Below are 13,371 nucleotides of genomic sequence, written 5' to 3' on the forward strand. Positions count from 1 at the left end.
TTCTACTCCCCAAATTGCTGCTCATGAGTCGAGTGTGAGCACCCCCGAGTGCCCAATCTGAAGTCCAACTTCACGTTGTGTTGCCCAAATAACATCAGGATGACCTATGTACAACCACGGTGGATTCTGTTGCAATCTATCAAGAGTCTTCGCATATGCTTCAGCTCTATCATCATAGCTGATCTTGTTTCGTGCCTCACAAAACAGTTCTTGCACCTTATCATCGTGATACCCAAGCCACCACGTTGCATGTGACGAACTGGAAATCTTGTCATCCAACACACGAAAGGTGCTGTTTGGTGTTGAGTCAAACAAGGCGAGGCTTCCAATCTCCTTTCTGAGTCCTATTTGTCGGGCATATTCTGGCCGATTGGTCTCAACCTTGATTTCGACCTTGAAGCCAACAGCTTCCAAGGCTGATGCCACAAATTCCGAAATCTTTTGGGCATGCTCTGGCATGTACACTGGAGTTCTCAAGATAAGATCCGTGCTTTTGTCAAAATCTTTGAGAAGATCTCTGGCGCTTTCGGGGTCGTATGGAATCGGTTGCAGTCGTGACTCTGGAAAGCCGAGATGATAGGGGCTGACGATGGTAGCGGATGACTTTGCGAACCCATGGTATACTTCCTTCACCAATGCATCATTGTCCAACGCAAGATTCACAGCTAAGCGTGCGTCTGGTGAAGCAAAGATGCCCTCTGTACAGTTGAGATAGTAGATAGCCGATAAAGTGCTCGTTACTCGGCCCCATCGAAAAGCAGAGTCGAAATCGAGAAGGTTGAGATCATCGACCCGCTCAAGATTGAGAGCAGCATCAACCTCGCCGGCACGTAGAAGTCGAAGTCTTTCAGCAGCATCCGGCTCCATCGTCGCTATGATGGTATGAGGTGAACCATGCCGCATTGGATTCAGTCGTTGTAGAGCGGCTCTACCGGTGCCATCTTTTCGCTCAAACTCGATGACACGGAAAGGACCCGTTCCAAGCACCGGCTTGCCATTCTTGTCGATGCGGGAAGGCCAAAATTCGCAGAATACACCCTCGATATCCGCGAATGGTTCCGCGTTTGTCACTTTAACAGTCCGGTCATCCTCAGCAGAGAACTTGGTTTGAGCAAAATAGCGGCTGTAACTCCAGCGCATGCCGAAATAGTCTCTTGAGTCCAGGAGGCCATTGATGTAGCTGACAATATCCTTAGCCTTGCAAGGCTGGTTATCATGAAAGTAGGCGTCGTCTCGGATGTGAAAGTGCCAGACTCGGGCATCAGGGGAGTGCTCCCATCGGTCAAAAAGCCCGGGCTTAACATGGCCGTGGGGCTGCCATCGGAGGAGGGGTTCGAAGACTAGACTTTTTAGTGCTGTCACACTATTGTCGTCTGTAACTTGAGTCGGAAGTCGGAAATCGACGTTCTCTAAAGATAGTCGAAGAATTTCTGGCGTCATGCTGTGTGAAGTTTGAAGTGCGTTCTCTTATACTGAAGGTGTGATGAATGGTGATAGGGGCCCGAATGGCCAGATTCTCCTTGAACTGATGATATCAGCATTGCTGGGCATGGACTAAGTATCGGAGTAAATAGAACATTCAAGCTGCCCTGCGATCGCGGAGACAGGAGGATACGCCTGGCCGGAGGAGCTGTCAAGTGGATACACGCACAGTCCGGTTGAATTAATGCACTCCGGCTTGCAGCCGGACATGGATTCTGTGCCTTCAATGGACAACAAGTATCAGTCGTCTTACCGTGACATGTACTTTCCACAAAGTATCGGCTCAAAATGTTCCGAACGATCTCCGTGTGCCCTTTTGCAGAGAAATTGACCTTTTGGTCCTAACGCAACAAGATGAACACCATCAGATACGATGTAGTTCTTAGGAAATCTTACTGAACCGAGATGGCGAGTTTATGAAGTGAAAATTTTCTCACTGGATGTATCCAGATTAATCCAAGTTGACTGTTCAATGGCCATATTTAGGTACCTAAAGTTGCCGGGCCAAATGTCATTACCGGCAAAGATGCCGGAAATCAAGCAAGGCGACAGAGCGGAGTGAGATAACGACATGGTGGGGCAGCCAGTCACGACATTGAATTCCTTCTGCTGCAACATCCGAGAACGGCACACCTCCCCTGAGGTACAGTCATTCTTTTCAAAGAGCACCGAGATGAAAACATTATGTCTGCACGTACATGCAGGTTGTTTTGGAGTCGATTTTGGAACAAAACCGGGTCCGAAGGAGTTAGGAGGTGACCTCGCCCACATGGATTGAGATGGCATCATTCACCAGTAGCAAATCAGGCTTGGGTGGTTATCTAGCCCGTGTCAGTAGTACCCTTGGATGAATTCAATGAGGTTAGATTCTTCGGAAAAAATCGTTTCTCTTGGGGAAGCCGGAGTATATATCGATGTGAGGTCGACTGAACAGCTGCGCCAAACCAGACTACTGGGACAAGCCCGCAGACACGGATTTTCTGGGCACCAATCACTGAACGACATGTCGGATATCAAATCCGTTGCCCCCGTGGCAGTGTCAGACACCACTTCGGATCTGGACAAGAATGCCAAAGACACGACCCCAGTAAACGCCGCAGAGGCCATCCCCGAGCAACCTCCTTCCAGGTGGCGGAAGATTGTCGGTCTCGTATGGGACTCTGTTGATGGAGATCCAGAGTATCGAAAATACGTTCAAAGGCTCGATACTTTCTTCTTGTGAGTCTCCTCTCCTGCTCTTTGTCATATGGCCCAAGTTCCCTGGGACTGACAGATTCCTTGTACGCTCTAGTCCTACGGTTTGCTTCGGGTACTTCATAAAGTATCTTGATCAGACAAACTACAGTAAGTCAATCTCTTTATGTTGTGCAACTGAATATTACTAAGACTATCTCTTAGGCAATGCCTTCATCAGTGGCATGCAGACTGACCTGGGTCTCTACGGAAATGAGCGTAACTGGCTGAACACCTGGTTCAGTTTGGGTATCATGGTCGGCAGTGTTCCGGCTCAGATGTCACAACTCAGTTTCATCCGACCCTCTATTCTAATCCCATCGTGCGAGGTCATCTGGTCGCTGCTTGTTATCGGCATGGGGTTTGCCAAGAATATCAAGACGGTAAGTGCAGGCCGTAGAAGAGGTCGTGGTTCAATGTACTGACCTTCGGTGTAAGATGTACGCGTTGCGTTTCTTCATTGGTCTGTTCGAGGCTTGTGCTTTCCCAGGATACATCGCCATGCTGGGTGGCTGGTACGGCCCAAAAGAGCTCACGAAGCGCCTAGCCATACTTCTACAAGTCGAGTCTATTGCCAGTATGTTCAGCGGTTACTTGCAAGCAGGGCTATACACCAGCATGGATGGTCGTCATGGTATTGCAGGTTGGAGATGGCTGTTCATCATGGACGCGATCATTTCGCTTCCGATTGCTTTCTGGGGCTTCTTCGGATTACCTGACCTGCCTCATAATACGAAAGCGTTTTACTGGTCAGCCGAGGTACGTAATTCCTGCATTCCCCTGTCTAACGTGAATTCATGTAGGAGTGACTCACCCTTTGTAGCATGTCAAATATGGCATCAATAGGATCGAGAAGTTTGGACAGAAGGCTCAACAAAAGTTGACATGGAAGGAGGCCAAGCGTATCTACCTCGGTTGGGAGATCTGGGTATTTGTCGTGCCATACACGTGAGTTCCTTTCTCGAAGAGGCACATCCGTTCCGACTTTTGCTCACATAACTTGGTAGCATGGTCGCGGCGTGTCACACTGCTACCAGCTATTTCAACCTCTGGCTGAAGTCTGCTGGCTACAGTGTTGTAGACGCAAATATCTATCCCACCGGCGGCAGTGCTCTGAACATCGTTGCCACAGTCATCTGGGGTATAATCGCAGACCGAACCGGACAGAACTATACGATGATTGTCATCGTTCAGGCTCTGATGATATTGTCCAATATCTTGCTTTCCGTGTGGTATATCCCCAAGGGGGCGTTGATGTTTGCATACTACCTTTCGTATGCTGGATCCGCAGCCACTCCAGTCCTTATTGTAAGTAACCACCTCACAGAAACCACTTGTGCGACAGTTTCTGACATGAAGTATAGAGCTGGGCCAATAGACTCAACGCGGGTGATCCTAGTCTCAGACAACTGCTCGTGGCCACTGCCAATGTCGTCTCCTATGCTTGGGTTCTTTGGGTACCATGTGAGTTGAAGCTGGAACATGCCACGCGAGTCTCTTATGCTAATCAAGTCACAGTGGTTCTATTTCCCACCTATGATGCGCCAAAGTACAAGTACGGCTATCAAATTCTCATACTTTTCGGAGGTCTTGCAATCATTAGCGTCACACTCATGTGGTACATGTACAGGCGAAGAGAGTAAGTTTTTCTCAGTCCCGCGATGGTCTCTGAAAATTTCTGTGTGCTAAAGAAACTCAACAGTCAGAAGCACGCTCGACAAGAGAACCAAGGCACTGAAGGCGGCTCAGAGAGACCAGATGAACTATAGCTTGACGGGTTCTATTGGGATCACATAGCTTTGGCATGATTACCGCGGGGTTCACACTGTGAAGGGGATGTTGGGGATGTTGCGTTGAACTGCCCGAGATAATTTCTCACAGTAGTTTCTATCGACATAGGATAGCCTCAAAGCAGAAGCCGATCGCACTGGTTGGACATAGGTAAGCCGCAATAATCGGACCTCACGTGTTCTCTCATATCGAGACCCTTCTGGAATGCCTTTATATGACCCTCTGCCGAGTGAGGATGGCTGTTGGCATTCACTCTTTGATGATATTAGCGAAGTCAAGCTGCCGAGGGCTCAGCAGGGGCCTGGGTTGGAGTGCCTGGCTTGCGACCAGAAACAACATATCTAGCAGATTGAAGTCAGTAGTAGCACCCAAAGCAAGTTGAGCTTCCTCAGGCATTCTTGCTCAACGAAAGAACTTACACAGGCCACCAAACATGGATCCTTGGATCACGCATCTCTTTCCTCGCTTGTGAACACAAAACAATGACTTCTTCCTTCGACCAGCCCTTGATGTTAGTCAAGATACCAAGAGCCGCTGTCTCGAGAAAGTAGTCAAGGTTCGCAAGCCCCCATCCGCCAATATCCTTCATCGTTTTGTCTCGCGGCCAGGTGTTGGTTGGCCATTTGTAAATAGTCTCTCGAACATCTTCAAAGCCACGATCGATGAGGAGCTGCTTCCACTTGAGGGGAAGCTTGAGTGTCCGATTGATCTTCTCCATGGCGTCAACCACTTCATCGGCCCATTGTGCCAAGTAGCTGTTCTCAGGTAGAGTATTGTCGTCAGTCCGAGCTTCCATGCAGACATCTTGGGCTTCGAACCAGCCACCGGGTTCAAGTTGGCTATGTGATCAGGCGTTAGAGTATTGCGCAAGTGTGGAGGGATTCAGGAATAATTCACTTATAAATGCTGTCAACCAGCTTGGCTGGGTCCAGAATACTGCCGCTTAGAGTTCTCGAGAAGATGAAGTCGAATTGTTTTGACCATGTCCACGGTTTCTCCAGATCGTCTATCTCGAAAGAGCAATTGGGAGGCATGCTTGAAGATGATCAGTAGGTTGAAAGTTTCAAGACTTCGTGACTTGACTCACAAGTCAGGTTGCACTGGACTGATATCCACCCCAATCACTTCTGACTCGGGATGCTCCTCCGCTGCTCGACCGTCAGTTGGCTAATAGCATCGTACACCTGTATATGACTGACCATATTCCAGAGCCCAGATTCCTGTTCCCGTTCCGAGATCCAGGACTCTGTTGGCCCCGTAAGACTTTGGACATGTACAAAGGCGCCCTCTGAATGTTCTCATGAAGAGCTCGTGCTGTAGATCCAATCGCTCTTGTTCGACCTATTAACCGTCAGCAACCTACATCAGATTCACCCAGACTGCTCACATATACACCATGGCGATCTCAACTTACGTTATCGTGAGGAAAGTAATATTCTACGCATCTATCAGACCAGTCTCTTGGCTACTAGGTATAGGATTTGGAGACTTACTGCCTCGGGAATGAGAGTGGTAAAGACGTCCGTTCTCATCTTCAAAATTGAGAATGGACGAGCGAATGGAAGTGAGAGAGTCGCGGATTGACTAGAACGGGCAACGGTAAGCATAGATAGGTAAAGTCGCGTACCCTCAAATGAGATTCTGTCACGAGTTCTAGAGGTCTGCGTTAATATGTAACAATAACGTACGACATTAATGGCGGAGTCTGTTTCTCCGTCGTCAGCATCCTAAGCATCGCATCGCAAATTAGCAAAGGGTTGCCCGTTCTGCCCGGTTCAGGGCTCGCTATGGATCCCAGGGCATACAATGATACCCGTTGCCGGGTTCGCGTCATCCTCAGGATGCACCTCGGGATGAGTTGGAGAAGCTACGGTCTCGGCCGCCGGAGGTGATCGCGTCTCATCTCCCGAAGTCGCCATCACGAATCCTTCCAAAGTATCAGTCGACGTCGGTGAGGGGGTTGATGAGAAAAATCGTGGGGTTACAGATTAGATCGTCTGAGGTCTAGGTATTTAATGCGCTGAAGGTCAACCCAAACTTCCAAGGGGCAGGGGCCACACGCAAATCCCCCTCCCCCTCTTCAGGACCATACCGGGGACACCGGGCGGTGCAGCAATGTGCATGGATCAGAGGTTGGCAGCTTGTAGACTTCGACGGACCTATCCTAAAGGAATCTCGGGCTGTGGAGAATCTTCAGCGGTTTATCCAACCAGACTTGGAGTTAAGGGGTTGGAGACGATTCAACTCCACTAGCTAGCGATAACTGCCAAGGGACTTGACACGTGCCATCCCTCATGGGGTTCACGAGCAGTGGACGCATCTCCAGGTGATGGACCTCTGAGAGACGCGATAGCAGACCAGGTCCCCAGACATGTCGGTGTAGAGCGTCCCGCGAACCGGGTACTGTCATGCCACTTGAGCTCTGCTTCCCTGCAAAATTGCGCGCAGGATTTCTGGCAAGTCATTAGCGGTGATCGTCGCTGTGAGATATCATGACGCATGATTTGACGCCAGCATCAGCAACGTTACAGACTCAACGTTTCCTCCCCTGGCCTACAAGTAATCCAGATAATGTGCTAAGTCCGTATCGCTGAGCATTGCCCATGTCAACAAGAAAGGAATTCTCCATTCGCCTGTAAGTTGAATCCCAACCCTAAACTTTTGTGATGAAGTACACGCTTCAGGAGGGGAAGACCACGGATAGCACCGTAGTCCTCAGACACTGGGGCCCCCGCCAATGGAAGCTCAATGCTTTTTCGGCACCAACATTCTTGGGTTACAGTACATGCACTTCCATGCGACGGACGCGCGGACTTGATACCCGTTGTGATCTGACAATGGTCTCTGTCCGTCCGCAAAATCCCTTTCCCAATAGTCGGTGTGCCGGGTTTGAGCTGACTTGATTCAATTCCAGTGGAGGCCTTGTCTGCCAGCGAAAGCGGACGCAATGTCAGCCACGGGCGAAGCTTTGTAAATAGCGGCCGGGCCGTGCCGTAAGCCGCTGTAAAGGAGTGATCTGGTGGTATCTGAAACTGTTTTGACTGGGGTTCCAAAAACCTCAGACTTCGAATACCTCAATTGTCAATCACATTGACATAATACATGTATATCAATTTGCGCTCATTCATTGACCCAAAAAAAGAAAAAAAATAGAGAGTATGGTTGCCACGAGAGCAATTGTTCACGTTTTTTGTTAGTGCTTGTGCCCCGAGGGATGGCGAAATCAGCAGTGTTTCATGCGAGTTTGCATGCGCTTGTGATGGATCTAGTCTATTCAAAGCACTGCGCGTGTTTTGGTACCCCCGACTTTCGAGTACATCTCATCTTCAAATGCCTTGATGTACGGCCGGACTCCCTCCTCTGCCGCAGGGAGCATCTGCGTCGCAAAGAAGCCACAAAGCCCAGCTTGGCGATCGATCCACTACCCGAAATCAGAAAAGCGTCTGTTTAAATCACATAGGGGAGAGAAGACTTACCCAGAAAACGTTTGATGCACCACTCCACATCAGAGTTGCGTTCCGCCGATATGGGTGACTGTGTCCATCCACAAGCAGACCACCAAGGCCCCAGTCATACTCGCCCGTCACAGGGAAATGACCAACTGCCCACTCTGGCTCTTCCATTGCCTTTAGCAGGCTGCTCTTAGCCTGTGATGACAGCTGGGGTTTGAACATTTCGGAAGTCGTTGTCGGAGCCAGTAGCTTCCCATCGTCAACCAGCAGCGAGTGCAAGACTCGCATGACATCGGGAGCCGAGCCATAGGATCCTTGTCCACCAAGACAGTCGGTAACTCCATGATTCAACTCCCTTCCTCGATGGAGGACAATCTTCCCTGTATCCCTGTCTCGAGTATTCATTCCCCAAAGTTTTGATCTGACAGACTCCACATTGAACGTGAAACTTGATGCGCCAACCGGGTCCCAGATGTTTTCCCGCATATACTGCTCAAGCGACTTCCCAGACACTTTCTCAATCAGCTTCCCCGTCCAATCTGAGCTGCAACTATAGGCCCAGTCCTCTCCCGGCTCGTAGTTCAAGGGGTACCCGAACCGCTCCTCCACAGTAGACCCGCGGGTTGGTTTGAGGCCGTGGAAGGACTGCCACTCTCGCGTCGCATCGCTGAGGAAATCGTAGCTGTTACCGGCGCTATGCGTGAGAAGGTGGCGCAGAGTGATGGGCTTCTTGCGTTGTACTTCGATAGGCTTGCCGGACTCCGCGAAGCCGGTCAACACGGGCTTCTGTGCAAGTGTCGGGATGTGCTTCGATACATCTCCATCAAGGGTCAAAATACCACGCTCCACGAGCTGCAGGGCGGCGATTGTCGTGAAGAGCTTGGTGACGGAGGCAAGAGTGAGGATATTTTCATCTGACAAAGGTGTTGAGCTTTTCAGATTATCTCCATAGATATGTGAGTATTGAAAACTGCCTGTTCGGTTGTATTAGCAATCGCTGGAGGTGAGGTCAGCTTCGATGTTGGGGGAAGTTGGCTTACCAGACTTGTTCTGAGCATGGAGTATGACGCCGGGGATATCACGATCCCGCACTGCGGTGTCGATTCGCTCTTCAAAAGAAACCATGGCCGAGAACTTGAGCAACACACTTTGTCAACAGGTCTCGATGTGCAAACAAAGTCCTCTCTTGGTGAGAGATAGGGAAGAGTGAAACCTTAAACGGGCTGAAACAATTGGATGGGACTTGGGAGCAGACAAGCAACTTTTCATTAGTCATCCGAGGTTAATGCCGATCCCCCGCCGCTGCCTGACAACATCCCGAGGTAACGCAGACATCGAGGATGACCCGCTGGAGGAGGGCAATAATTCCGCGGAGAAAAAGAAAACATCAAATTTCAAGACCCGGCCTTAATTTCGAAGATTATCAATAACCTCATTTAACGTGAAAAATCGAACATTGTGAACCTTAATCGTTAGGACAGCAGGAATGCGGTCATCTTTAAATATCGCGGGCGCGATCTCGGAGACCAAACTTCGAATGTTACATCAGTGGAAGAACAAGCAACATCTTAAGATGCTTCATGAACTAAATCAAGCTCGAAAGAAATGCTGATTTGAACTACACAATGACGAAGTCTTGGAAGTGTAGGTAACCTTCAAGGCCCTTCACAACATACTCTTCTCCCTCGGCGTCGACTCCGACTTGCTCGGCCTTCAATGTCTCTTTGAGGCTGTCAATCGGTCTCAAAAGCTCGCCATCCATGATGCCGTGCACATAGCAATCGCCAATGATATGGAATTTATCTCCATCGCCCGATTCATCATCATTGGGGACTTTTCGCAAGACAAATGGTGTCCTAAATCCCTCGAGGAGTACCACGTAATCCTCGACCTGAGCATTCCACGGAACAGTGCCCATGTAATGATGGTCCACAGGCTTCGTGTCAAATAACACCCTGCCAGGCTTTTCTTCCAAGATAGCCGCATCTTTTTTAAAATCCTCTTCGTTCTTGTGGTCCCTTGTACCAATCGTCGCAAATCGTCGACCACGTTGAGCTTCTTGAAAAGGGACAGTGAAGGGGACCATGCGTTTCTGAAGGTCTGCCTCGACATCGACGTCGAAGTCAAGCAGCCATTTGAATATCGCCGTCTGGTGCACGCGAATACCTGGCGCGTGCTCATCATCCTCTTCGTTCGGTCCCTGAGCGTAGAAGCGCCGGAAGGCGTCCACGCCTGCGAAAAATTCTTTCGATGTCGATACTAGTTCGGGAGAATTATCGCTGTCCTTTCTGCTCGTAACGAGACTGGAAGCTTCGTCCCTGACTTCCTCTGCATTGTGTCTTGGCCCAATCCTTGTGCCCTGCCACGATCGATCCATCGCCAGGGTCCTCACAACCGCGTCATTGAGACCTTCGTCGGTGTATCGCTCTTTGAGGTCGTCTTGAGTCGTAATAGTCGCGAAGGTGAGGATGAAATTTCGAGAATCTTCATCGTTAAATGGTGGAATCTCTAGATCTGGCGCACCCTCGAAAAGGTTGAATGTATTGTCAGTTTGATTGTGAATGTAATATTTCCACGATGGCCCCACGAAGTTGACTCGATCCAGGATCATCCCTCGCACAGCGAGTTTCGGAGCATCATCCAAGGCTGATAGTGATATCTTGAGAGACGTGTTGGGCATACAGTGATAGAGCTGGGTGGATAAAGTAGAGCGAGACTGAATCGTCCAATCAGGCACCCAGGAGGGAAGGTCTGAGATGCCTTGATTGATGCCGGCGTGGTGTAGGAGGTCAACAGCGTGACCAGCTTCGATCATAACTCTCGCAACCTCAGTGAAGACTTTGTCTGGGGTATTGTGGGAGGAGTAGTCGGGAATGATAGACTGAGCGACAGGGTCGTCAGTGAGTCCGAGAAGGCCATAAACCTTGTCTCTAGCATCAGTCGCCAGGTTGTTCCTCGTCAAACAAAGCAATTCCAGGAGATTGAGAGGAGAATTTCCTTCCACAGCCTCATCCACCACAGTTTCTGTATCGGCAATCGCTGGTGATGTCCTAAATCCCTGTCCGCGGTCTCGTAGCAACTTGAAGGAGCTTACGGGACTTAGATGCATAACCATACTGAAGACTTCAGCATACATGCCGATTCGAAGTGGCCTTGGAAGGCCATGAAGTCTCGCAAGATCCCAGAAGTCCGTGATTGCTTCCAGGCTAATAGCTGCTGTTCCATAGAGCACGACTACCTTTGGTGCCAGAATGACCTCCTGCAGGATCCATGTGCGGAAGTACCAGTCGGTCACCCAGAAACGAACTAACTTGTTCCACGTCTCCCGGCCCTCTTCCGTTTCCGTATCTGGAAGACCGACTTTGTCCCACTCTATGTCTGACATGATGTTGTCTCGGCGTTGGTCTTCCCAGATATGAGTCATGAATGTCATAATGCTGATGGCACCTTGAACGCTTTCGGGGCTGTAGGCATCGTCTACAGGCTCTAGTGCAAAGTCCGATAGCCCATATGGTTTCTCAGTTTCTGGAGTGGCTTCATCTTCGGCTGGATCATCCATACCGAAGCTCATCATATCCTGAACTCCCAGACCTCCCATACGGTCTTCCAACGTGGCTTCCTCCCTGCTGTCATCGTCCTCAGGCTTGCGGCGCTCGTATTGGTAGTGACCAGGATGGGCAAGAACCAGCTTTGCCCCCTTATAGATATTGCCCATCAGCAGAACCTGTTGACTCCGTTCGACAATGTCGTCTTGGTTGATGCAAATACCATCGGCCCAGAACCACGTGGTAGGGTGTCTGTTAAGGCAAGTTCGCAACGCATGATAAAGATTCTGCGTCACGGAGATCATCTTCCCGTTGCAATTCACCGCAAGGAATCGCTCGGGATCTCCCCAAACATACGAGAGACAGAAATAAGGGGGAGCATCATCAAGGTAAAAGGTTTCGACCTGCAATTCGCGTATGACGCCATCCTCGTCAGGGGCACCCAGTTTTAGGAGCCGAATTTGTCGAAGCTCGGGGTCTAACGGCTCATAATTAAAGGGTATGTCTGTGTCGTCGAACATGACGTCCGGTCTGTTCAACTCTGCACTGGGGTCGTGCATCTTCTCATCTCCCGGTGCCTGGGTATTGTCTAGTTTTCCGGCATATGCGTACGTGACATTCGGATCGTCGGTTCTCTTGAACGGCGATGAACTAAGTGATGCGGTGGCGGGATCGAGGCCGTTTTTACGAGCTAGATACAGTCGCAATGCTTCCGATGAACCAGCCGCTAGCTGGTCAATAGCGATTTGCAGCTCATAGCCGTCAGGGTCGTTGTACACATCGTCCGTTGGAGATTGAGGACGTGACATGTTGAGAAGTCGTTTGGTGTTTGCCTGTCGAAAGTAGACCGATTGGACACTCTTTGTTGATATGAGTCGGAAGATTTAGTTTTGCAGAAAATTGGATTTCTACTTTAATGTTGCAAGTTCGACTAGGCAACAGCCCAGCACGGTTGTGGAGGGTTAGTCGCTTGTAGCGAATGTGCTGTCGACAAATCATCCTCTGACGCGCTTCGGCAGCCCTTGCCGAGGGAATCACCTGATATAAGCACAGTTGTAAGAATTGACCTGAGCCTCTTCGTGACAAGTTGGATCCGGAAAAGAAGTTGTTGTGGGACAAGCCATAGCCTGGGCGTTTTGGCGATGAAATCATGCGATGAAAGTACTTCGTGCTAGGCGTTGCCTGGCGTAGCATGAGCTGGGAACTTTACCTCGGGCAAGAAATGAAATACAGAGTATCACTCGAGAGACTTACACCGAGCGACGGGTCAATAACCAATCGGAAATGGCAACTTGTCGCCAAAAGGTCAAGGTCAATAGTAAAGTACTTTGTTAATTCTGAGAGGTCCAATTCTAGACTCTAATTCAATTACGCTCCCCTCTAGCATCTGTCCTCCATGAGCTTCATGATGGGTGGGCGAATCAATGGATCGGCGAGGTTCTGCTTGTCGCCCTGGAAAAACTATGATTTGGAGTGAAGAGTGTGCCAATGATCTGTGCCCGCGCGCCTCATTAAAGAACTGATAACACTTTTTATTTCACCGTTCGGTCTATCGACAACCCTTCGCCTCATGCTTGGCGACATGGAACGCTTTGCTGGTCACCAAAGTCCGGTCCTCCCGGATAGGCTCCTATAGTACTTCGTAGGACCCTGGCAAAAGTACAGCACAGAGATAGTGTGCAGTACTTGCAGAGCACGCGACTGAATCATGACCAACACAAACGAAGTAGAGAAGACCGCACCTCGCAGCCCACCGTGTTAACGACATCACGGGCCAAGACTACAGCTTTTATAGTGCTTGGCTCTTGGCGGGCCCGAACTTCCCCTCACCTCCACCGTCGACCTTCCCGATCCGACCTTCGGTTCGT

The 13,371-nt window shown here is 49.9% G+C and overlaps 5 protein-coding genes across 5 annotated transcripts; 1 reads left to right on the forward strand and 4 right to left on the reverse strand.

Annotated features, from left to right (window-relative positions):
- Positions 1 to 21: 21 nt before the first annotated feature.
- HER10_EVM0004871 (uncharacterized protein) lies at positions 22 to 1,440 on the reverse strand (the record flags this gene model as incomplete). The annotated part of the gene is made up of 1 exon (XM_035474500.1): positions 22 to 1,440. The coding sequence occupies one exon, from the start codon at positions 1,438 to 1,440 to the stop codon at positions 22 to 24; it is 1,419 nt and encodes a 472-aa protein (XP_035330628.1).
- A 1,045-nt stretch (positions 1,441 to 2,485) lies between these two features.
- HER10_EVM0007698 (pantothenate transporter liz1) lies at positions 2,486 to 4,358 on the forward strand (the record flags this gene model as incomplete). Its single annotated transcript, XM_035477244.1, has 8 exons — positions 2,486 to 2,700; positions 2,774 to 2,826; positions 2,881 to 3,098; positions 3,154 to 3,474; positions 3,539 to 3,663; positions 3,723 to 4,023; positions 4,080 to 4,179; positions 4,234 to 4,358. 8 exons carry the CDS (start codon positions 2,486 to 2,488, stop codon positions 4,356 to 4,358), a joined length of 1,458 nt encoding a protein of 485 aa, XP_035330803.1.
- Positions 4,359 to 4,556: 198 nt separating this feature from the next.
- Positions 4,557 to 6,458, reverse strand: HER10_EVM0013136 (TAM domain methyltransferase). The gene is made up of 9 exons (XM_035482503.1): positions 6,312 to 6,458; positions 6,195 to 6,233; positions 6,000 to 6,090; positions 5,921 to 5,943; positions 5,706 to 5,847; positions 5,594 to 5,654; positions 5,404 to 5,541; positions 4,926 to 5,345; positions 4,557 to 4,847 (listed from the first exon to the last, which is right to left on the reverse strand). Exons 1-9 carry the CDS (start codon positions 6,423 to 6,425, stop codon positions 4,781 to 4,783), a joined length of 1,095 nt encoding a protein of 364 aa, XP_035331094.1. The 5' UTR covers positions 6,426 to 6,458; the 3' UTR covers positions 4,557 to 4,780.
- Positions 6,459 to 7,780: 1,322 nt separating this feature from the next.
- On the reverse strand, positions 7,781 to 9,147 carry HER10_EVM0005240 (beta-lactamase; the record flags this gene model as incomplete). The annotated part of the gene is made up of 3 exons (XM_035474862.1): positions 8,999 to 9,147; positions 7,983 to 8,932; positions 7,781 to 7,927 (listed from the first exon to the last, which is right to left on the reverse strand). The coding sequence occupies exons 1-3, from the start codon at positions 9,081 to 9,083 to the stop codon at positions 7,781 to 7,783; spliced, it is 1,182 nt and encodes a 393-aa protein (XP_035330653.1). The 5' UTR covers positions 9,084 to 9,147.
- A 429-nt stretch (positions 9,148 to 9,576) lies between these two features.
- On the reverse strand, positions 9,577 to 12,312 carry HER10_EVM0000942 (uncharacterized protein; the record flags this gene model as incomplete). Its single annotated transcript, XM_035470707.1, has 1 exon — positions 9,577 to 12,312. One exon carries the CDS (start codon positions 12,310 to 12,312, stop codon positions 9,577 to 9,579), a length of 2,736 nt encoding a protein of 911 aa, XP_035330387.1.
- Positions 12,313 to 13,371: the final 1,059 nt, after the last annotated feature.

The sequence above is a fragment of the Colletotrichum scovillei genome (assembly GCF_011075155.1).
Source record: "Colletotrichum scovillei strain TJNH1 chromosome Unknown Contig00008, whole genome shotgun sequence".
Taxonomy (NCBI): Eukaryota; Fungi; Ascomycota; class Sordariomycetes; order Glomerellales; family Glomerellaceae; genus Colletotrichum; species Colletotrichum scovillei.